This window comes from Leopardus geoffroyi, chromosome X (genome assembly GCF_018350155.1).
Source record: "Leopardus geoffroyi isolate Oge1 chromosome X, O.geoffroyi_Oge1_pat1.0, whole genome shotgun sequence".
NCBI classification, from domain to species: domain Eukaryota; kingdom Metazoa; phylum Chordata; class Mammalia; order Carnivora; family Felidae; genus Leopardus; species Leopardus geoffroyi.
Genome location: NC_059343.1, coordinates 71423897 through 71449627, shown reverse-complemented (window position 1 = coordinate 71449627; position 25731 = coordinate 71423897). Strand labels below are relative to the sequence as shown.

Genomic DNA, 25731 nt, shown 5'->3' with positions numbered 1-25731 from the left:
TTTAAGCAATATAATGGACCATAGAGTTAGAATAATATTCATTAAATTAATCGCTGGGCTTGAGAAAAGTATACAGGACAGCAGAGAATCTATTACCACAGAGAACAAGGGACTAAGAAACAGCCAAGAGGAGCTAAAAAATGTTATAAATGAGGTGCAAAATAAAATGGAGGCAGCCATAGCACAGATTGAAGAGGCAGAGGAGATAATAGGTGAATTAGAAGATAAAATTGTGGACAAATAGGAAGCTGAGAAAAAGAGAGATAAAAAAAATGCAGGAGTATGAGGGGAGAATTAGAGAACTAAGTGATGCAATCAAGGGTAACAATATATGTATAATAGGGATGCCAGAATGGGAAGAGATAGAGAAAGGGGCTGAAAGTGTACTTGAACAAATTATAGCTGAGAACTTCCCTGATCTGGGGAAACAGGCATTGAAATCCAAGAGGCACAGAGAACTCCCTTCAGATATAACTTGAATCAATCTTCTGCATGACATATCATAGTGAAACTGGCAAAATAAAAGGATAAAGAGAAAATTCTGAAAGCAGCTAGGGATAAACATGGTCTAACTTACAAAGGGAGACCCATAAAAGTAGTGGCAGACCTACCTACTGAAACTTGGCCGTCCAGAAAGATATGGCGGGAAATCTTCAATGTGATGAACAGAACAAATATGCAGCCGAGAATCCCTTATCCAGCAAGTCTGTCATTCAGAATAGAAGGAGAGATAAAGGTCTTCCCAAACAAGCAAAAACTGAAGGAATTCATCACCACTAAACCAGCTGTAAAAAGATCCTAAGGGAGATTCTGTGAGTAAAATGTTGCAAGGACAACAAAGTGCCAGAGACATCACTACAAGCATGAAATCTACAGACATCACAGTGACTCTAAACCCATATCTTTTTATAATAACACTGAATGTAAATGGACTAAATGCACCAACCAAAAGACATAGGGTATCAGAATGGATAAAAAAAAACAGGACCCATCTATTTGCTGTCTACAAGAGACTCATTTTAGACCTGAAGACACCTTCAGATTGAAAGTGAGGGGATGGAGAACTATCTGTCATGCTACTGGAAGTCAAAAGAAAGCTGGAGTAGCCATATTTATGTCAGACAAACTAGACTTTAAATTAAAGGCTGTAACAAGAGATGAAGAAGGGCATTATATAATCATTACAAGGTCTATCCATCAGGAAGACCTAACAATTATAAATGTCGATGCACCAAATACAGGAGCCCCCAAATATATAAAACAATTAATCACAAACATAAACAACCTTATTGGTAAGAATGTGGTAATTGCAGGGTACTTTAATACTCCACATACAACATTGGATAGATAATCTAGACACAGGATCAATAAAGAAACAAGGGCCCTGAATGGTACACTGGATCAGATGGACTTGACAGATATATTTAGAAGTCTGCATCCCAAAGCAACAGAATATACTTTCTTCTTGAGTGCATATGGAACATTCTCCAAGATATATCACATACTGTGTCACAAAACAGCCCTTCATAAGTATACAAGAATTGAGATCATACCAGGCATACTTTCAGACCACAATGTTATGAAGCTTGAAATCAACCACAGGAAAAAAGTCTGGAAAACCTCCAAAAGCATGGAGGTTAAAGAACACCCTACTATGGAAGGAATGGATCAACCAGGCAATTAGAGAAGAAATTAAGAAATATATGGAAACAAATGAAAATGAAAATACAACAATGTAAACGCTTTGGGATGCAGCGAAGGCAGTCCTGAGAGGAAAATAAATTGCAATGCAGGTCTATCTCAAGAAACAAGAAAAATCCCAAATAAAAAATCTAACGGCACACCTAAAGGAAATACAGGCAGAACAGCAAATACACCCCAAACCCAGAAGGGGAAGAGAAATAATAAACGTCAGAGCAGAAACAAACAATATAGAATCTAAAAAAACTATAGAGCAGATCAATGAAGCCAAGAGTTGGTTTTTTGAAAAAATAAACAAAATTAATAAACCCCTAGTCAGGCTTCTCAAAAAGAAAAGGGAGATGACCCAAATAGACAAAATCATGAATGAAAATGGAATTATTATAACCAATCCCTCAGAAATACAAGCAATTATCAGGGAATGCTATGAAAAATTATATGCCAACAAACTGGACAACCTGGAAAAAATGGACAAATTCCTAAGCACCCATACACTTTCCAAACTCCAACAGGAAGAAATAGAAAACTTGAACATACCCATAACCAGTGAAGAAGTTGAATAAGTTATCAAAAATCTCCCAACAAATAGGAGTCCAGGACCAGATGGTTTCCCTGGGGAATTCTACCAGACATTTAAAGCAGAGATAATACCTATCTTTCTGAAGCTGTTCCAAACAATAGAAAGGGAAGGAAAACTTCCAGACTCATTCTATGAAGCCAGCATTACTTTGATTCCTAAACCAGACAAAGACCAGCAAGAAAAGAGAACTATAGGCCAATATCCCTGATGAACATGGATGCAAAAATTCTCAATAAGATACTAGCAAATCGAATTCAACAGCATATAAAAAGAATTATACACCATGATCAAGTGGGATTTATTCCAGTGCTGCAGGGATGGTTCAACATTCGCAAATCAATCAGTGTGATACATCACATTAATAAAAGAAAAGATAAGAACCACATGATCCTGTCTATCAATGCAGAAAAAGCATTTGACAAAATTCAACATCCTTAATAAAAACGCTTGAGAACGTCAGGATAGAAGGAACAGATTTAAACATCATAGAAGCCATTTATGAAAAGCCCACAGCTAATTTCATCATCAATGGGGAAAAACTGAGAGCTTTCCCCCTGAGATCAGAAACATGACAGGGATGTCCACTCTCACCACTGTTGTTTAACATAGTGTTTGAATTTCTAGCATCAGCAATCAGACAACAAAAGGAAATCAAAGCATTAAAATTGGCAAATATGATGTCAAGCTTTCTCTTTTTACAGGATATTATACATGCAAAACCCGATACACTCCACCAAAAGTCTACTAGAACTGATAAATGAATTCAGCAAAGTCATAGGATATAAAATCACTGTATACAAATCAGTTGCAGTCTTATACACTAATAATGAAGCAATAGAAAGAAAAATAAAGAAACTGATCCCATTCACAATTGCACCAAGAAGCATAAAATACTTACGAATAAACCTAACCAAAGATGTAAAATATCTGTATGCTGAAAACTATAGAAAGCTTATAAAGGAAATTGTAGAAGACATAAAGAAATGGGAAAACATTCCATGCTCATGGATTGGAAGAATAAGTATTGTTAAAATGTCATTACTATCCAAAGCAATCTACACATTCAATGCAATCCCAGTCAAAATTGCACCAGCATTCTTCATGGAGCTAGAACAAGCAATCCTAAAATTTGTATGGAACCACAAAAGATCCCAAATAGCCAAAGTAATTTTGAAGAAGACCAAAGCAGGAGGCATCACAACCCCAGACTTTAGCCTCTACTACAAAGCTGTCATCATCAAGACAGCATGGTATTGGCACAAAAACGGACACATAGACCAATGGAATAGAATAGAAACTCCAGAATTAGACCCACAAATGTATGGCCAACTAATCTTTGACAAAGCAGAAAAGAATATCCAATGGGAAAAAGAGAGTCTCTTTAACAAATGGTGCTGTGAGAACTGGACAACAACATGCAAAAAGATGAAACTAGACCACTTTCTCACACCATTCACAAAAATAAACTCAAAGTGGATAAAGGACCTGAATGTGAGACAGGAAACCATCAAAACCCTAGAGGAGAAAGCAGAAAAAACCCTCTCTGACCTCAGCAGCAGAAATTTCATACTTTACACATCTCTAAAAGCAAGGGAATTAAAAGAAAAAATGAACTACTGGGACCTCATGAAGATAAAAATCTTCTGCTCTGCAAAGGAAACAATCAACAAAACTAAAAGTCAACTGATGGAATGGGAAAGGATATTTGCAAATGACATATGGGGCAAAGGGCTAGTATCCAAAATCTGTAAAGAGTGCACCAAACTTCACACCCAAAAAACAAATAACCCAGTGAAGAAATGGGCAGCAAACATGAATAGACACTTCTTTAAAGAAGACATCCAGACGCCTAACAGGCACATGAAAAGATGCTCAACGTCGCTCCTCATCGGGGAAATACAAATCAAAACCACATTCAGATATCACCTCATGACAGTCAGTGGCTAAAATGAACAAAACAGGTGACAATTGATGCTGGCGAGGATGTGGAGAAACGGGAACCCTCTTGCACTGTTGGTGGGAATGCGAATTGGTGCAGCCACTCTGGAAAACAGTGTGGAGGTTCCTCAAAAAATTAAAAATAGACCTACCCTGTGACCCAGCAATAGCACTGCTAAGAATTTCCCCAAAGGATATAGGAGTGCTGACGCATAGGGGCACTTGTACCCCAGTGTTTATAGCAGCGCTATCAACAATAGCCAAATTATGGAAAGAGCCTAAATGTCCATCAACTGATGAATGGATAAAGAAGTTGTGGTTTGTATGAACAGTGGAATACTACATGGCAATGAGGAAGAATGAAATATGGCCTTTTGTAGAAACGTGGATGGAACTGGAGAATGTTATGCTTAGTGCAATAAGTCATACAGAGAAAGACAGATACCATATGGTTTCACTCTTATGTGGATCCTGAGAAATTTAACAGAAGGCCATGGGGGAGGGGAAGGAAAAAATAAAGGTTAGAGAGGGAGGGAGCCAAACCATAAGAGACTCTTAAAACTGAGAACAAACTGAGGGTTGATGGGGGATGGGAGGGAGGGGAGGGTGGGTCTTGGATATTGAGGAGGGCACCTGTTGGAATGAGCACTGGGTGTTGTATGGAACCTAATTTGACCATAAATTTCATATTTAAAGAAAAAACAAAAAGAAAAACAAAAAAAACAAGAGCCCAGGCCCAAATGGCTTTCCAGGGGAATTCTGCCCAAAATTTTATGGAAGAGTTAACACCTATTCTTTTGAAGCTGTTCCAAAAAATAGAAATGGAAGGAAAACTTCCAAACTCTTTCTATGAAGCCAACATTACCTTAATTCCAAAACAGACCTAGACCCCACTATAAAGGAGAACTAATGACCAATTTCCCTGATGAACATGGATGCAAAAATCCTCAACAAGGTATTAGCTAACCGGATACAACAATACATTAAAAAATTATTCACCACGACCAATTGGGATTTATACCTGGGATGCAAGTCTGGTTCAATATCCACAAAATAAATAACGTGATTCATCACATCAATAAAAGAAAGGACAAGAACCATAGATCCTTTCAATAGATGCATGGAAAGCGTTTGACATAATACAGCATACTTTCTTGATAAAAACCCTCAAGAAAGTAGTGATAGAAGGATCATACTTCGAGATCATAAAAGCCATATATAAAAGACCTAATGCTAATATCATCCTCAATCGGGAAAAACTGAGAGCTTTCCCCTAAGGTCAGGAAAAACACAGGGATGTCCACTCTCACCACTGTTATTCAACATAGTATTGGAAGTCTTAGCCTCTGCAATCAGACAACACAAAGAAATAAAAGGCATCCAAATCAGCCAGGAAGGGATAAAACTTTCACTCTTCGCGGATGACATGATACTATACATGGAAAACCCCAAAGATTCCACCAAAAAACTGCTAAAAGTGATTCATGAATTCAGCAAACTTGTAGGATATAAAATCAATGCACAGAAATCGGTTGCATTCCTATACACCAACAATGAAGTGACAGAAAGAATAATCAAGGAATTGATCCCATTTACAGTTGCACTGTAAACTGCAACTGTAAATTGCATAAAACCATAAAACACCTAGGAATAAATCTAACCAAAGAGGTGAAAAATCTATACACTGAAAACTAGAGAAAGCTTATGAAAGAAATTGAAGAAAACGCAAAAAAATGGAAAAAAGATTCCATGCTTCTGGATAGGAGGAACAAATATTGTTAAAATGTCGATACTACCCAAAGCAATCTACATATTCGATGCAATCCCTATCAAAGTAACACCAGCATTTTTTACAGAGCTAGAACAAATAATCCTAAAATTTGTATGGAACCGGAAAATACCGCAAATAGCCAAAGAAGTCTTGAAAAAGAAAACCAAAGCAGGAGAGGAGACATCACAATCCCAGACTTCAAGCTATACTATCAAAGCTATAATCATCAAGACAGTATGGTACTGGCACAAGAACAGACACTCAGATCAATGGAACAGAATAAAGAACCCAGAAATGGACCCAGAAATGTATAGCCAAGTAATCTATGACAAAGCAGGAAAGAATATCCAGTGAAATAAAGACAGTGTCTTCAGCAAGTGGTGCTGGGAAAACTGGACAGCGATATGCAGAAGTATGAACCTGGACCACTCTCTTACACTATACACAAAAATAAACTCAAAATGGGTGAAAGACCTAAATTTAAGACAGGAAGCCATAAAAATCCTCGAGGAGAAAGGAGGCACAAACGTCTTTGATCTTGCCTGCAGCAACTTCTTACTGAACACGTCTCTAGAGGCAAGGGAAACAAAAGCAAAAATGAACTCCTGGGACCTCATCAAAATAAAAAGCTTCTGCACAGCGAAAGAAACAATCAGTAAAACTAAAAGGCAACTGACAGAATGGAGAAGATATTTGCAAATGACATATCAGATAAAGGGTTAGTATCCAAAATCTATAAAGAACTTATCAAACTCAACATCCAAAAAACAAATAATCCAGTGAAGAAATGGGCAAAAGACATGAATAGACACTTCTCCAAGGAAGACATCAGATGGCCAACCAACACATGAAACAATGCTCAACATCACTCATCATCAGGGAAATACAAGTCAAAACCACAATGAGATACCACATGATACCTGTCAGAGTGGCTAACAGTAACAACTCAGGCAACATCGGATATTGGCGAGGATGCAGAGAAAGAGGATCTCTTTTGCATTGTTGGTGGCAATGCACACTGGTGCCGCCACTCTGGAAAGCTATATGGAGGTTCCTCAAAAAACTAAAAATAGAACTACCCTATGACCCAGCAATTGCACTACTAGACATTTATCCACGGGATACAGGTGTGCTGTTTCGAAGGGACACATGCACCCCCATGTTTATAGCAGCACTATCAACAATAGCCAAAGTATGGAAAGAGCCCAAATGTCCATCAATGGATGAATGGATAAAGAAGAAGTGGTATATATATATATATATATATATATATATATATATATATATATGCACAATGGAGTATTACTCTGCAATCAAAAAAAATGAAATCTTGCCATTTTCAAGTATGTGGATGGAACTGGAGGGTATTATGCTAAGTGAAACTAGTCAGAGAAAGACAAAAATCACATGACTTCACTTATATGAGGACTTTAAGAGGCAAAACAGATGAACATAATGGAAGGGAAATGAAAATAATATAAAAACAGGGAGGGGTACAAAGCATAAGAGACTCATAAATATGGAGAACAAATGGAGGGTTACTGGAGGGGTTGTGGGAGGGGGGATGGGCTAAATGGGTTCGGGGCATTAAGGAATCTACTCCTGAAATCATTGTTTCACTATATGCTAACTAATTTGGATGTAATTTTTAAAAATAAATGATTAAATTAAATTAAAAAAAAAGAAAATCAAATGAAATTATCTTTTTAAGAGATGTATAAGATATTGATCACATCCTAAGGCTTTCCTAAATCATTAATCTTACTTCATATGACAAATTAATATACAGTTTTGATATTTCCTTGATTTTTCATTTTGAAATGTGAGACCAAAATTAAATATAATGACTTAAAAGGATTTCATCAATGTCCAAGATAGTAGAAAAATAATTTTCAGAGTCCTGCTTACCATATATTTTGATAAGTAGTGCAATATATGTATTCTAAGTCTTTTTGTAACTGTAAAATATTTCAAAATATAAAAAAATACTGAATATAGTATAATGAACAATTACATGCCCACCCATGATTAAAGTGTACTTATATCAAAAAAAAGAAGAATTGTGATGTCTCCAGCTTTGTTTTTGTTTTTCAAGATTGCTTTGGCTGTTTCAGATCTTTTGTGTTTCCATACAAATTTGAGGATTGTTTTTCTAGGTATGTGAAAAATGCTGGTGGTATTTTTTATAGGAATTGCATTAAATGTGCAGATTGCTTTGGGTGGTAAGGACATTTTAACGATATTTGTTCTTCCCATCCATGAGCATGGAATGCCTTTACATTTTTTGTGTTCTCTTCAATTTCTGTCGTCAGTATTTGATAATTTTCAGAGTACATGTATTTCACTTCTTTGGTTATGTTTATTCCTAGGTATCTTATGGTTTTTGATGTAATGTAATTGGATTGATTCCTTGGTTTCTCTTTCTGCTGCTTCATTACTGGTGTATATAAATGCAACAGATTTCCGTATGTTGCTTTTTTGTGCTGTGAATTTACTGAATTCCTGTATCAGCTCTAGGAGTTTTTGGTGGAGTTTTTGGGTTTTCTATACATAGCATCATGTCATCTGCAAATAGTGAAACTTCTTCCTTGCCAACTTGTATGCCATCTATTTGTTTTTCTTGTCTGATTGCTGTGGCTAGGACTTCCAGTATTATGTAAAACAATGGCAGTGTGAGTAGACATCCCTGCCTTTTTTGTGACCTTAGGGAAAAATGCTTTCAGGTTTTTTTCCTATTGAGGATGATGTCAGCTGTGGATTTTTCATATATGCCCTTTACGATGTTGAGGTATGTTCCCTCTAAATTTATTTTGTTGAAGATTTTTATCATGAATCATTGTTGTAGTTCATCAAATCCTTTCTTTGCATTTATTGAAATGATCATACATTTCTTATCCTTTCTTTTATTAATGTGGTGCATCACTTTGATTCTTTTGTGAATATTTAATGACCCTTGCAGCCTAGAAATAAATCCCACTTGAACATGATGAATGAATTTGTTAATGTATTGTTGGATTTGGTTTGTTAGTGTTTTATTGAGAATTTTTGTGTTCATGTTCATCAGGGATATTTCCCTGTAATTCTCTTTTTTAGTGGAGTTTTTATCTAGTTTTTGGTATCAGGGTAATGCTGGCCTCATAGAATGAATTTGTGAGTTTTCTTTCCTTTTCTATATTTTATGATAATTTGAATATAATAGGTATTAGGTCTTCTTTAAATGTTTGGTAGAATTTGCCTGTGAAGTCATCTGACACAGGTCTTTTTGGGGACTTTTTGATTACAGATTCAATTTCTTTGCTGGTTATTGCTCTGTTCAAGTTTTCTATTTCTTCCTGTTCCTGTTTTGGAATTTATATGTTTTTAGAAATCTATCCATTTCTTCTAGGTTGTCCAATTAGTTGGCATATAATTTTTCATAATGTTCTCTTATATTTGCTTATGTTTCTGTCATGTTGGGTATTAATTCTTCTATCTCACTTCTGATTTCATTTATTAGGGTGCATTATCTTTTCTAGTTGATAACTCTCACTAGAGATTTATCAATTTTATTAAGTTTTTCAAAGAACCATCTCCTGGTTTCATTGATCTGTTCTATTGTTTTTATTTGTTTCTATATCATTGATTTCTGTTGTACTCTTTATTAACCCCTTCCTTTTCCTGTGTTTGGGTTTTGTCTGTTCTTCTTTTTCTTGCTCCTTTAGGTATAAGGTTATGTTGTTTATTTAAGATTTTTCTTCCTTCTTGAAGTAGGCCTATATAGCTATATATTTCCCTCTTTGGACTGCTTTTGCTGGATCCCAAAGGTTTTAGACTGTTGTGTTTTCATTTTCATTTGCTTCCATATATTTTTTATTTCTTCTTTGATTTCCTGTTTAACCAATTCATTGTTTAGTAGCATGTTGTTTAAGCTCGATGTATTTGTGGCCTTTCCAAGTTTTTTCTTGTGAATGACTTCTAGTTTCATAGTGTTGTGGTCACAAAAGGTGCATGGTATGATATCAATCTTTGTGTATTTGTTGAGGCCTGTTTTGTAACCTAGTATTTGATCTATTCTGAGAATGTTCCACATGCTCTTGAAAACAATGTGTATTCTCCTGTTTTATGATGAAATGTTCTGAATATATTGGTTAAGTCCATGTGGTCTTGTGTGTCATTCAAGGCCATTGTTTTCTTGTTGATTTTCTGTTTGGATGATCTGTCCATTTATGTAAGCGAGGCATTAAAGTCCCCTACTATTATTATATTATTATCCATTAATTCTTTTATATTTGTTATTAAATATTTTATGTATTTGGGTGCTCCCATGTTGGATGCATAAATATTTACAATTGTTATATCTTCTTGTTGGATTATTCCCTTTATGATTATATAATGCCCTTCTTTGTCTCTTGTTACAGTCTTTGCTTCTAAGTCCAGTCTGTCTGATACAAGTACTGTTACTCTAGCTTTAGACATCCATTTGTGTGATAAATGTTTCTCTATCCCCTCACTTTCAATCTGCAAGTGTTTTTAGGTCTAAAGTGAGTCTCTTCTAAGCACTATATAGGTGACCCTTTTTTTTATTATTAATTCTGACATGCTATGTCTTTGGATTGGAGCATTTAGTCCATTTATATTCAAAATAATTATTAATTTAAATGTATTTGTTGCCATTTTACTTTGTTGTTGTCTGGAGATATTTTCTGATCTTTTCTTATATTTGTCACTGTTGGCCTCTCCTTTGTATCAAAGAGTCCCTTTGAATATTTCATGCATGGCTAGTTTTGTGGTCATGAATTCCTTTAGTTTTTGTTTTTTGGGAAACGATCTCTCTTTCTATTCTGCATGTTAGCCTTGCTGGATGGAGTAATCTTGACTGAAGATTTTTCCCAATTAGCACTTTGAATATATCATGCCACTCCCTTCTGGCTTGCCAAGTTTCTGTTGAGAAATCTCCAGCTAGCCTTATGAGTCTTCCATTGTAAGTTAAGGACTTCTCTTGTCTTGCCACTTTTATGATTTTTTTTCTTTTTCACTATATTTTGCAAATTTAATTATAATATGTCTTAGTGTCGGCCTGCTTTTGTTGGTTTTGATGAGACTTATCTGTGCCTCCTGGATCTGGATGTCTGTTTCCTTCCCTAGATTAAGGAAGTTTTCATCTATTTCTTCAAATAAATTTTATGTCCCCCTTTCTCTCTCTTCTTCATCTGGGACTTCTATTATATGAATGTTATTACATTTGATATAGTCATTCAGATCCTTAAATCTATTCTCATATTCCATGAATTCTTCTCTCTTTTGTTAAGCCTCATTATTTTCCATTATTTTGTCTTCAGGGTCACTAATTCATTCTTCTGCTTCTTCTAGTCTGCTGTTCATTGCATCAAACTTGTTTCCAATCTCATTTATTGCATTATTCATCTCTGATTGCTTCATTGTTAACTATTTTATCTGTGTTTAAAGGTCTCCCTGATGTCTTCTATTCTTCTCTCAAGCCCAGTGGGTATCCTTATGATTGTTGCTTTAAATTCTCCATCAAACAGATTACTTATATCTGTTTTGCTTACATCTTTGGTAGTGGCCTTATCTTGTTCTTTCATTTGGGACAGATTCTTCTGTCAGCATTTTGTGTAAGTCTCTGCCTTCTTTTCTATGTAGGAAAAGCCAGTTATGCATACTGATACTAAAAGTAATAGCTTTATGAAGAAGAGGTCATGTAGTGCTCAGGGCCTGGCACTTCAGGGAGTGTCTCAGGTGTGTACTGTGTGCACTCTACTGTGGTGTTTTCACTGCTCTATCATTCAAGCGAGTTACCTGCAGATGTTCTCCTTGCCTACTGTGGGCAGGTTTTTGTCCCTGGCCTGAGTATGGTGAGTTTTAACTAGGTGTGCTCTGGTGTGCTTGTGAAATGAGACCTGACACCAACTCCACCAGAGCCATGGCCCTGCAGAACTCTCTGGTCAGGAGATGTGGTGTCAGCAAGGGTTTGTGCTGGTCTTCTGGAGGAGGGGCCCGCCATGCTGGTATTAAGCTAATTTTGACTTAGAAGGACAGTCTCCCTGGGGTGCAGGGATTGGGCTTGCTATAAGAATGTTTGGCAGCCTGTGTCCCTGCTGAGCTGCTTACTACAAGTGGCACTGTGTTTTTGCTGAGTAGCAGGGTGGGAAGTGGTGCCAGCCAGCTCCTTTCTTCTCAGAGAGGTGTCTCTGTGAAAGCTGACTTCAGTTTGCTCTGAGAAGAGTGAATAATCTCCCCACTGTTTGCCTCAAGCATGCTTCAGATCTTTGTTGCCATGCCATCTGCTCCCATGTTGTTTGCCTGCCTTCTCTCTGTGAGCAGGGTAGTGCCTTCAGGACTCTATCCCAGCCAAGCCTGCTACCCTTTAAAATTCTAGGCTTTAAGCCCTGTTGACTACAAGTTCTGACTAAATTTTGCCCCTCTCGTTTTCCAAGCCAGTGGCTTTGTGGAAACATTCTCCTTCAGAGTTTCCTTCTGTGCTTCTCTCTCTTCCTCTCTTTCTCTATCTCTCTCTGTCTCTTCTCTGTGACCCTGGTTTTCCCCCCAAAGTACCTAGGATCTATTTCTTCCCTAAACCACATATCTGCACTTCCTACCTTCTTTGATGTGGCCTGTTCTCCCCCCTCCTTTTTTTTTTAACATTTCTTTTTTTTTCTTTTAATATTTATTTTTGAGAGAGAGACATAGAGAACAAGCAAGGGAGGGGAAGAGAGAGACACACAGAATCTGAAGCAGTCTCAAGGCCCCGAGCCATCAGCACAGAACCTGACATGGGGCTTGAACTCACAAACCATGAGATCGTGACCTGAGCCAAAGTTGGATGCTTAACTGACTGAGCCACCCAGGTTCACCTCTTCTCTATGTTTAATTGTGGAGTTTGTTTTATCACTCTTCAGGTCAATTTCTGGGTATTTAGTATGATTTTATAGTTATCTAGCTGTGTTTGTGGGAAGAGGGGAACCTAGGGTCCTCCTACTCTGAACCCATATTGTTCTTTCTCCTGCTCCTGTTTTTTTTCTGCCCATTGTAATTCCAACTATCACTCCCCAAGGCTGGATGGAGGTGTAATTCACATTGGTCTCTCCAACTCTCTGCTCTTATCTCTTTGTTTCCACTCTCTTTCTTTCTTTCCCTCTTCTTTTGTCCCCACTTAATCTCCTTTCTCCATGTTACAATTTAGCAATGAGTGGATGCAGGGTCAGAATTAAAGAAGGTTGTCTCATGAAACCACTCTGGTTACTTTAAAAAAATGCAGTATTAAGTCCTGTTGATTGTTAATTGCTCTATTTCTGTTTTGTTTTCTTATCTGTAGAAAGAAATGATTAGGGACATGTGTACTAGGTTGGCTTGGGCAGTGGAATTTTTAACATAAAGGTCCATTAATAACTGTGATTATTTCAGTTAATAGTAATGGAATATGACTAAAGAATTGATTCATATTTTTAACTTGTTGTAACTCCCTGTATATGCATGCAGTTTCTTTAGTAAAACATTTAAAAAGTACAGAATATTTTATTTATTTATTTTACTAGGGTTTCCCCACAATTTCTATTTTGGGCAATATAGGAAATGCCACATACATACATACAGATGATCGCAAATATGTAGTCATGCCTTGGGTAAATTTAACCTTCAGTTTTCTTCCTCCACATTAGCATATATATTTTTAAATTTTTTTCAACGTTTATTTATTTTTGGGACAGAGAGAGACAAAGCATGAATGGGGGAGGGGCAGAGAGAGAGGGAGACACAGAATCCGAAACAGGCTCCAGGCTCTGAGCCATCAGCCCATAGCCTGACGCGGGGCTCGAACTCATGGACCGCGAGATTGTGACCTGGCTGAAGTCGGACGCTTAACTGACTGCGCCACCCAGGCGCCCCAGCATATATATTTTTATAAATATATGCAAGAGGTTTTGCACAGTAAGAGACCTTCTTATCTCTGCAAGCAATATATTACCATAAGCAGTTACTTAGAAGGTAAAGGTAGGAGATAATGTCCTAACATGTCTCTAATATATTTTTCTTTTATATCAAAGATATGTCATTCATATACCTCTGATTTTATACAAGCATCTTTAAAATATACAAGCACCTTTAAAATATTCTGCCTTGTCAGAACATGTGTAGTGTGTTTTTGTTTGAGAAGTACATTCACCATATATTTTGTGCCGAATTCTTCAGTGAAGCACAGATAAAAGAAGTAGTCAGAAATAAAGACCTGTCTGTTGCCACTGACACTGAAACTGTATCCTTTTCCACTTTCGTCACTCCCCAAAGAAGCAAGTGCCAGACTGGTATAATCACTAAGAATTCTTTCGTGGTATTTGCCTACCTAACATGGCTTCACAAAGTGTCTTCTAACCCTGATGCTCAAATCCTCATTTTGATGTTGGAAGTTATATCATCCCACTAGAATTTTGGTCATGTTGCTTAAAGCTCTGTCTCTATGTAAATATCCAAGTATGTGTAAGGTTTTGTCACTGCCATATATACTGTAGTGTAGATTGAATGAATTTATATTGCAAGTTTTGATTTTTATGAAAGGGTATGTAATAACTTGAAGACTCTATACAGAGAAGTTGGACTCAGCACTGAAAGTGAATGATACAAGAGAAAATGTGGGTGGAGAGAGAGAACAACTATTATTGTTATTCATTCACTCAGGCAGGATTTATTACAAAGCACCAAGGACTTGTACATCTAGTCATAAACAGATTAGTGCTAGTGCATGGCAGTAACTGATTTTGTATATTCTTTTGGCTTGTTATTTTGATATTGTTCATTTTTATTTAAATACAATTTATTGTCAAATTGTTTTTCATACAACACCCACTGCTCATCCCAAGTGCCCTCCTCCATGCCCAACATCCATTTTCCACTCTCCCCCACCCCCATCAAACCTCAGTTTTTTCTCAGTTTTTAAGAGTCTCTTATGGTTTGCCTCCCTCCCTCTCTATAACTTTTTTTCCCCTTCCCCTCCCCCATGATCTTCTGCTAAGGTTCCCAGGATCCACATATGAGTTAAAACATATGGTATCTGTCTTCCTCTGCCTGACTTATTTCACTTAGCATAATACATTCCAGCTCCATCCACGTTGCTGCAAATGGCCATATTTCATTCTTTCTCATTGCCAAATAGTATTCCATTGTATATATAAAGCACATCCTCTTTATCCATTCATCAGTTGATGGACATTTAGGCTCTTTCCATAATTTGCCTATTGTTGAGAGTGCTGCTATAAACATTGGGGTACAAGTGTCCCTATGCATCAGCACTCCTGTATCCCTTGGATAAATTCCTAGCAGCCTATTGCTGGGTCATAGGGTAGTTCTATTTTTATTTTTTTGAGGAACCTCCACACTGTTTTCCAGAGCTGTTCCACCAGTTTGCATTCCCACCAGCAGTGCAAGAGGGTTCCCATTTCCCCACATCCTCTCCAGCATCCATAGTCTCCTGATATGTCCATTTTAGCCACTCTGACTGGTGTGAGGTGATATCTGAGTGTGGTTTTGATTTGTATTTCCCTGATGAGGAGCGATGTTGAGCATCTTTTCATGTGCCTGTTGGCCATCTGGATGTCTTCTTTAGAGAAGTGTCTATTCATGTATTCTGCCCATTTCTTCACTGGATTATTTGCTTTTCGGGTGTGGAGTTTGGTGAGGTCTTTACAGATTTTGGATACTAGCTCTTTATCTGATATGTCATTTGCAAATATCTTTTCCCATTCTGTTGGTTGCCTTTTAGTTTTGTTGATTGTTTCCTTTGCAGTGCCGAAGTTTTTTCTTGATGAGGTCCCAATAATTCATTTTTGCTTTTAATTCCCTTGCCTTTGGAGATGTGTTGATTGAGAAATTGCTGCAGCTGCACTCAAAGAGATATTTTCCTGCCCTTGGCTCTAGCATTTTGATGGTTTCCTGTCTCACATTCAGGTCTTTCATCCATTTTGAGTTTATTTTTGTGAATGGTATAAGAAAGTAGTCTAGTTTCATTCTTCTGCATGTTGCTGTCCAGTTGTCCCAGCACCATTTGTTAAAGAGACAGTCTTTTTTTACATTGGATACTCTTTCTTGCTTTGTCAAAGATTAGTTTGCCATACTTTTGTGGGTCCAAATCTGAGTTCTCTTTTCTATTCCATTGGTTTATGTGTCTGTTTTGTGTCAATACCATGTTGTCTTGATGATTACAGTTGATAGCAGAGGCTAAACTATAGGATTGTGATGCCTCCTGCTTTGGTTTTCTTCTTTGATAGTACTTTGGCTACACGAGCACTTTGTGGTTCCATACAAATTTTAGGGTTGTTTGATCTACTTTGAGAACAATGCTGGTGTAATTTTTATTGGGATTGTATTGAATGTGTAGACTGTTTTGGGTAGTATTGACATTTTAACAATATTTATTCCAATCCATGAGCACGGAATGTTTTTCCATTTCTTTGTCTCTTCTTCAATTTCCTTCATAAGCATTCTATAGTTTTCAGCATAAAGATCCTTTAAATCTTTGGTTAGGTTTATTCCTAGGTATTTTATGGTTCTTGGTGTAATTGTGAATGAGATCAGTTTCTTTATTTCTCTTTCTGTTGCTTCATTATTGGTGTATAAAAATGCAAACAATTTCTGTACATTAATTTTGTACCCTGTGACTTTGCTGAATTTATGTATCAATTATATCAGACTTTTGGTGGAGTCTGTCGGGTTTTCCAGGTAGTGTATCATGTCCTCTATAAAAAGTGAAAGTTTGATTTATTCTTTGCTGATGTTGATGCTTTTTTTACATTTAGTTGTCTGATTGCTGATACTAGGACTTACAGCACTATGTTACACATAGCGGACATCACAGAGAGTGGACATCCCTGTCATGTTCCTGATCCCAGGGGGAAAGTTCTCAGTTTTTCCCCATTGAGGATGATATTATCTGTGGGCTTTTCATAAATGGCTTCTATGATGTTTAAGTATGTTCCTTCTATTCTGACTTTCTTGAGGGTTTTCATCAAGAAATGATGCTGTATTTTGTCAAATGCTTTTTCTGCATCCATTGACAGGATCATGTGTTTTTTATATTTTCTTTTATTAATATGATGTATCAAATTGATTGATTTCCAAATATTGAACCAGTCCTGCAGCCCAGGAATGAATCCCACTTGATCATGATGAATGATTCTCTTTATATGCTGTTGACTTCATTTTGCTAGTATCTTGTTGAGAATTTTTGCATCCATGTTCATCAGGGATATTGGCCTGTAGTTCTCTTTTTTTGCTGGGTCTCTGTCTGGTTTGGGAATCAAAGTAATGCTGGCTTCATAGAATGAGTCTGTAAGTTTTCCTTCCCTTTCTATTTTTTGGAACAGCTTGAGAAGGATAGGTATTAACTCTGCTTTAAATGTCTGGTAGAATTCCCCAGTGAAGCCATCTGGGCCAGGACTCTTATTTGTTGAGAGATTTTTGGTGACTGATTCAATTTCTTCACTCATTATGGACCTGTTCAAATTTTCTATTTCCATATGATCCATTTGAGTTTTGGAAGTAGGTGGGTGCTTAGGAATTTGTCCATTTCTTCCAGGTTGTCCAGTTTGTTAGCATATAATTTTTCATAGTATTCCTTGATAATTACTGTATATCTGAGGAATTGGTTGTCATAATTCCATTTTCATTCATGATTTTATCTATTTGGGTCCTCTCTCTTTTCGAGAAACCTGGCTAGAGGTTTATTAATTTTGTTTATTTTTTCAAAAAGCCAACTCTTAGTTTCACTGATCTGTTCTAGTGTGTTTTGATTCTATATTGTTTATTTCTGCTATGTTCTTTATTATTTCTCTTCTGCTGGCTTTAGGGTGTCTTTCCTGTTCTGCTTTTCTTTCCTTTAGGTGTGCTGTTATATTTTGTATTTGGGATTTTTCTTCTTTCTTGAGATAAGCTTGGGTTGCAATGTATTTTCCTCTCAGGACTGCCTTCACTGCATCCCAAAGCATTTGGATTGTTGTCTTTTCGTTTTAATTTGTTTGCATACATTTTTGAATTTCTTTTCTAATTGCCTGGTTGACCCATTAGTTCTTTAGTAGGGTGTTCTTTAACCTCCATGCCTTTGGAGGTTTTCCAGACCTTTTCCTGCGGTTGATTTCAAGTTTCATAGCATTGTGATCTGAAAGTGTTCATGGTATGATCTCAATTCTTTTATATTTATTGAGGGCCATTTGTGACCCAGTACATGATCTATCTTGGAGAATGTTCCATGTACACTCAAGAAGAAAGTATATTCTGCTGCTTTTGGGTGTAGAGTTCTAAATATATCTGTCAAGGCCATCTGGTCCAATGTATCATTCAAAGCCATTGTTTCTTTACTGATTCTGTGTCTAGATGATCTGTCTATTGTTGTAAGTGGAGAATTAAAGTCCCCTGCAATTACCACATTCTTATCAATAAAATTGCTTATGTTTGTGATTAATTGTTTTAAATATTTGGGTGCCTTCGAATTTGGTGCATAGACATTTATAATTGTTAGCTCTTCCTGATGGATAGATCCTGTAATTATTACCTAGTGCCCTTCTTCATCTCTTGTTACAGACTTTAATTTAAAGTCTAGTTTGTCTGATATAAGTATGGCTACTCCAGCTTGCCTATGACTTTGAGTAGCATGATAGATAGTTCTCCATCCCCTCATTTTCAATCTGAAGGTGTCCTCAGGTCTAAAATGAGTCTCTTGTAGACAGAAAATAGATGGGTCTTCTTTTTATCCATACTGATACCCTATGTCTTTTGATTGGAGCATTTAGTCCATTTACATTCAGTGTTATTTTTGAAAGATATGAGTTTAGTCATTGTGATGTCCGTAGCTTTCATGCTTGTAGTGATGTCTCCGGTACTTTGTGGTCCTTGCAACATTTCACTCACAGAATCCCCCTTAGGATCTCTTGTAGGGCTGGTTTAGTGGTGATGAATTCCTTCAGTTTTTGTTTGTTTGGGAAAACTTTTATCTCTCCTATTCTGAATGACAGACCTTCTGGATAGAGAATTCTCGGCTGCATGTTTTTCCTGTTCATCACATTGAAGATTTCCTGCCATTCCTTTCTGGCATGCCAAGTTTCAGTAGATAGATCTGCCACTACTCTTATGGGTTTACTTTTGTAAGTTAGAGCGTGTTTATCCCTAGCTGCTTTCAGAATTTTCTCTTTATCCTTGTGTTTTTCCAGTTTCACTATGATATGCCATGCAGAAGATCGAATCAAGTTATGTCTGAAGGGAGTTCTCTGTGCCTCTTTTATTTCACTGCCTTTTTCCTTCCCCAGATCAGGGAAGTTCTCACCTATGATTCATTCAAGTGCATTTTCAGACCCTTTCTCTCTTTTCTTCTTCTGGAATTCCTATGATACGGATATTGTTCCAGTTGATTGCATCACTTACTTCTCTAATTTTCCCCTCTTGATCGTGGATTTTTTAATCTCTCTTTTTCTCAGCTTCCTCTTTTTCCATAATTTTATCTTCTAATTCACTTATTCTCCCCTCTGCCTCTTCAATCTGTGCTGTGGCCGCCTCCATTTTATTTTGCACCTCATTTATAGCATTTATTAATTCATCGTGACTGATTTTTAGTTCCTTAATCTCTGCAGTAATAGATTCTATGCTGTCTTCTATGCCTTCTTCAAGCCCAGTGATTAATCTTATGACTATTATTCTAAATTCTTATTCAGTTATATTGCTTATATCTGTTTAGATCAATTCTTTAGCTTTCAGTTCTTCCTGGATTTTCTTTTGCATGGAATTCTTCCATTTCATCTTTTTGGCTACTTTTCTGTCCCTTTTGAGTTTTAAAAGCTTCTTATGTGCTCTGTACCTGTGAGCACTCTTATATTAAAGGGGGGTCATACACTGTTCAGGACCTGGCCCTTCAGTAGGTGTTTTTTTGGAGAGTGTTACTTGCTCTGTGTTTTCCTGACTTTGGTCATTTTATTTCTCTACTTGTAGTGATGTTTTCGACTTTCCACAAGATCTGCTTTGAGTTGTTATTTGAAGTAGCCCTGGAAAGGAACACAAACAGAAAAACCAACAGGAAACAAAGACAGGCAAACACACAGACAAATAAAACAAACAAACAGACAGACCAGACACACACACACATAAAACAAACAAACTAATCCAAAAGCAAAAAAGCAGAAACACCAGCTACAAGTAAAGAAAAGGGTGGAGGCAGTGCTGATGGAAGAGCATATACAAAGAGAGAAATGACAGGGGTGGGGACAAAGAGAAAATAAACATTGACTGGGCAGAGAGGCTAAATGGCCTTATCCAGAGAGAGAGAAAGAAAGAAAATAAAGAAGGAGGTGGGGGAAAAATAAAAGATAAAATTACCCAGACACAGAAACTATGGCTTGATTATTCCCAAGAGAGGAAAGGAAAGTAGAGAAGGTGGTGTAGAACATGTATGAAGAGTAACCAGCCTAGAGGAGGGAAGAGATAAGAAGGGAATATATATCTAAATAACAAGAATTGACCGAGAATTAATCCAGGGTCTGCAGCAGCACTGGTCTGGATGATAGAGCCCTTTGGTTTCACAGCATCTGTCCTGCTCCAGCAGATATGCAGTGACCAGGCATGGAGGGGCGTGGTTTGGTGTAGGCTGATTCCGCCTCCACTATGGGCCCCGGGACAGATCCCTGAGGTCTTGCCTTGGTGGTACGGGGGGGGGGGGGGGGATGGCGATCCCCCAGCCTCTTCTCCATGGGGCTTGGTGGACTCCATTTGAGTCTTCCTCACTGTGCAGCAGGCGCAGATGGGGCGGGCCTTCTTGCTCCCCTGACTCCCCTGACCAGCGCTTGGCTAGGATTCAAAATCCCATTCTGTCTGCTCTGGCACTGAGGAAGTGCCTCTCTGTGCAGCCTGATATGTGCTCCCAGCTGGCTTTGTCTGTGCCACAGCACTTCAGGGAGGACCACCTTTTCCTGCTGCAGACTGTATTGCTGACATCCCCGCTGAACCCTGGCATGGCAGAGGCAGGCAGGCTTTGTCCTTTCCCACAGCACTCCAAGGAGGGGACTGGTTTCTTCTACTGTGGACTGCACCCCTGACCTACCACCGAACCCAGGGCTGGCTCCCCTCCTCCCCAGGTGTGCGAATGGGTCAGCTGACCCCAGTCCAAGAAAGCCCCGCAGTTAGAGATGGTATCGCTCTCAGTCCCAGCCGAGGTTTATCTTTTGTCCAGATACAGTCGTATGTTTCCCCAGCAACTGTTTCTCTTCCCTTTGTCTCTCCACAAAAGGGGATCCCTCCCCTCTGTGCTTACGTGGCCCATTTTATCTCCCCCAGTTCTCAATCACCTACCTATAGCCCGTCAAGGATGTTCCAGTGACTCCTTTTTAGACTCAGTCTCTTTTCCTCCCAGACTCTTGGGGGTTCAAAGTCCTTTGGCTTCAGCACTTCTTTGAGAGATGCGGGAAGTTTGGATTGCCCCACTTCTTTGCCATGTTGGCCTCTTCCTCTCCCTAATCAATATTGGTCATTTTTAGTAGATTAACTAGTTTCAGGAAAATTATCTTTATTTTTCATAAGTGCCATTTTAGTTAGCTTAAAATTTCTTATTTGAATTGTAAATTGAATTGCTGTTATTATGATATATTAAAACTAAGATAAAAGAATTAGAAACACTAGCATTTATATATGATCAATACATACATTTTCTTAAGGTTGTCTATCTTTTTATTTTCATTCTTGCAGCAAAGAGGACTTTGAGTCTACAGATGAGGTAAGTGCAAAAATAGTTGAAAATCAAATATAGGTGATAACAAAGCAGATTCTGATATTTGCACCAATAATACTGTTTTAGTTTGGTACCTTTATTAGACTGGAAACACAGATTAGTGAAAGATATAATGATCATTTTGTCTTTAAAATGATAGAACCATTTATATGTTTGTAATTATGGGGCACCTGGGTGGCTCAGTTGGGGAAGCATCTGACTCAGTTCAGGTCATGATCTTACAGTTGGTGGGTTCAAGCCCCAGGTTGGGCTCTGTGCTGACCATGTAGACCCTGGAGCCTGTTTCAGATTCTGTGTCTCCCTCTCTCTCTGCCTTTCCCCTGCTCACACTCCATCTCTCTGTGTCTCTCAAAAATAAATTAAAATGTTAATTTTTTTAATATTTTTCTAATGGCTATAAAAGTAATAATCATAAAGGTAATAATTATTAATGTGAAAAATATTTCATCAACTGTTGTTTATGACTTTGTCTTTGCTTATCAAAACATTTAAAATTTCATTTACCACATACTCTCTGCTTTAGAAAATTAAGACCTACATTAACTAAGTAGCAAAGTTAGTTTTAATGTATTTTGAACCTTATGACCCATGCCAAACAGAAATCAACTTAAGTTTTTTTCTATTTTTAATTCTATTATATATGCACATTTTGTTAAGTATTACTTCAAATGGAATAAGTAATCAGCTAGAGAAAGAACTGATTTTGATGTAATAAAAAAGCACAGTGGCCTCTTTTGTGTTTTTTTTTTATAAAAATTTTTTTGCTTACATTTATTTATTTTTTAATAGAGAGAGACAGAACACAAGTGGGGGAGGGGCAGAGAGAGAAGGAGACACAGAATCCAAAGCAGGGTCCAGGCTGCGAGCTGTCAGCACAGAGCCCGTCACAGGGCTCGAACTCACAAACCATGAGATCATGACCTGAGCCAAAGTTGGACGCTTAACCGACTGAGCCACCCAGGTGCCCCAATTTTTTTCTTCATTTGCAATGTATTGATATACTGCATTCATTACAGTGATTTTCACTTAAAATTAGTTGAAGCTTCTCACAAAAGGGGATGTCAGTGGGGATATGGCTGAAATAAATAACGGGGCTTAAGAGTATACTTATTTTAATAAGCACTGAGAAATTTATAGAATTGCTAAATCATTATATTGTACACCTGAAACTAATATAACACATTTGTTATATTATATTATATTATATTATATTATATATGTTATATTATATTATATTATAACAAATATGTTATATTATATATAATATAATATATTTTGTTATATATAATAACAATATAATATATATTATATTATATTATAATATAACAAATATGTTATATTATATTATATATGTTATATTATATTATAACAAATATAACATATTTGAATAAAATAAAAGAAGACAATGATACTTGGTGGGCTGGGCATAGGATTTGGCAAGATAAGTATCTGCTGTGATGTCTTAACTTCAGTCCTTGGCTATCTGTTTTTGTTTTTTGTTTTTTTGTTTTTTGTTTTTTGTAAGGACATCATCCTTCTATGGTTTAGGATAAGGGTACTGAAGTCAGAGGTACTGGATGGTATTCTAATTAACTTGTCTTGCAGCAGCCATAGAGAAAAATCACCCACTGAGGAAGAGGGAAAGATGTCTTCTGAGGAAGTGGATTCTTGGTTAGTCATCCAAAGAGGGTCTTGAGCAGGTTGAAGAGAAGACCCTTCCTCTATTAGAATCTCCCTCTCTTGGATCTAGACCTCACAGAGGGAAACTGTATGGATATGTGCTTCAGAAGAAGGGCAATAAGATTATGTGGAAGACAGAGTAATAGCTCCCCAAAGATGTCCACACCCTAATCCCTGAAACTTTTGAATATGTTACTTTAACATGGTAAAATAAACTTTGCAAATGTGACTAAGTTAAGAATCTTAAAGTGAGGAGCTTATCCTGGATTATGTGGGTGGGCCCAATGTTAACACTAACGGTCCTTAAAAGAGGGAGGCAGGAGGTCAGAGTCGGGAGATCTGCCAATGGAAGCAGAGATGGGAGTGATGAGGCCACCAGCCAAGGAATTCAGGCAGCCTGTAGAAACAAAAAGGCAATGAAATAGATTCTCCCCTAGAGCCCACCAAAAGAATGCAGTTCTGCTGACACATTAATTTTGCCCCATTGATTCCAACCTCCAAAACTACTAGATAATAAATTTGCATTGCTTCAACTAAAAAAAAATCAGTTAAAGCTTTTCAATGTTGCTGTGTCAACATTTACTTTTTCAGAAGTCATCATAGCTCAATGTAAATCCTCAATTTTCATTATTTAAAAAATCAGCCTCTAAAATGTCATATTTATCACTCATCAAAGCTTCCAGTTGTTGAAAGATACACTGAGAGTATTTAATGGGACTTGAGAGACCATCTTTCTGTTTTTTAAATTACTCTTAAAAAATGTAGAAATGGAACATCTGATTGGTTGCATAAAGTTTTTCCCTAAAATGCCTAGAATTCAAGGTACTTTCCATAGTGTCTGTAGTATAATCATTTTTTCTAATTTTAAATAATTTGTTTAAGTTTATTTATTTTGAAAAAGACAGAAACAACATGAGTGGGGAAGGGGCAGAGATACTGAGAGAGAGAGAGACAGAGAGAGAGAGAGAATCCCAAGCAGGCTCTGCCCTGTCAGCACAGATCCCAGTGCAGGGCTGGAACGCATCAAACTGTGAAATAATAATCTGAGCTGAAACCAGAAATTGGACACTTAACCGACTGAGCCACCCAGGTGCCTCTATAATCATTTTTTTAAAAGTAAGAACTATCACGGTAGAAATGAAGTTGGTAGCAACTATCGCCCAAAACTGAAATAATCTTTCGATGTTCCTAAAAATATGCTCTGCTGCACAAAAGTCTGTGAACTGCAGACCCTACAATTACAATACTCATGTGTATCTTTTCAATGTATAAGCCTCTCTTTTCTTACAGTCAGAAGACATTGAATTGTTGATTCCCAGAGGATTGTCAGAGTTTACAAAACAGCAAATTCGCTATATTCTGCAGGTAAGATGGGGTCAAGAGTGGATGTGAAATCAACAGTGACAAACCACTAGCCAAGGATGCCTCCCTTAATTAAGAACAGAAAGTTCTAAATAAAAATCCTGTTTTACAAGAGTTGATTATACTTTGATTAAAAAAGGGTTGCATACCACTTATATTGAATAATTAGCATTCAGGAAAGCATTATAGAAATAGTAATGCCCTTATTCTCTCCTGACTCCTATAGCAAAACCTGATTCTAACTTGTAGTTTTTGTCCTCATCATTTCCATTTTGTATTCTTCCCCTCCCCACTGTATTCTTGTAGTAAGATGAGAAAGGCCAGTGCCTTGCTTTTTCTGATTTACGGAAGGGTAGAGACTACTGGAGTAGTAAGTTTCCCTACAAAGAAATGAGAAACAGAAGAAGATAGATGCTAAAAGAATATGGCTAGATTCTCATTTGGAGGGATTGGTCGGGAAGATGGCGGCGTAGCAGGACGCTGGGCTCACCGCGTCCTGCTGATCACTTAGATTCCACCTACACCTGCCTAAATAACCCAGAAAACCGCCAGAAGACTAGCAGAATGGATTATCTGGAGCAAAGCGCAGACGGGAGGCCCACAGAAGAGGGTAGGAAGGGCAAAGAGGCGGTGCATGCTACACGGACTGGCGGGAGGGAGCCGGGGGAGGGGCGGCCGGCCGGCCAAGCAGAGCCCCTGACTCTGGCTTGCAAAACCAGAGGGGCCAGACGGAGTGTGTTCTGACAGTAAGCAGGATATAACATCTGGAAGGTTATAAATTAACAGCTCTGCTCGGAGAGCAGGAGGATAGGAGGACAACAGGAGGGAGATTTGTTGAGCCCTGGACAACAGAGCTCAGCTTGGCGGGGAACAAAGGTGCTGGCCAGAGCCATCTCCCTCACCCATCCCCCAGCCAAAATCCCAAAGGGAACCAGTTCCTGCCAGGGAACT

At 37.6% G+C, this 25731-nt stretch overlaps 1 protein-coding gene across 2 annotated transcripts in view; it reads left to right on the top strand.

Annotated features, from left to right (window-relative positions):
* POF1B (POF1B actin binding protein) overlaps window positions 1-25731 on the top strand; it is a 114966-nt gene that overhangs the window by 61473 nt on the left and 27762 nt on the right. The window contains exons 7-8 of one of the 2 annotated variants that reach the window (XM_045471010.1): window positions 21696-21723; window positions 24709-24783. In XM_045471010.1, coding sequence (XP_045326966.1) covers window positions 21696-21723; window positions 24709-24783 — 103 coding nt within the window. The remainder of the gene's footprint in view (window positions 1-21695; window positions 21724-24708; window positions 24784-25731) is intronic. The other variant, XM_045471011.1, reaches the window with a different exon arrangement.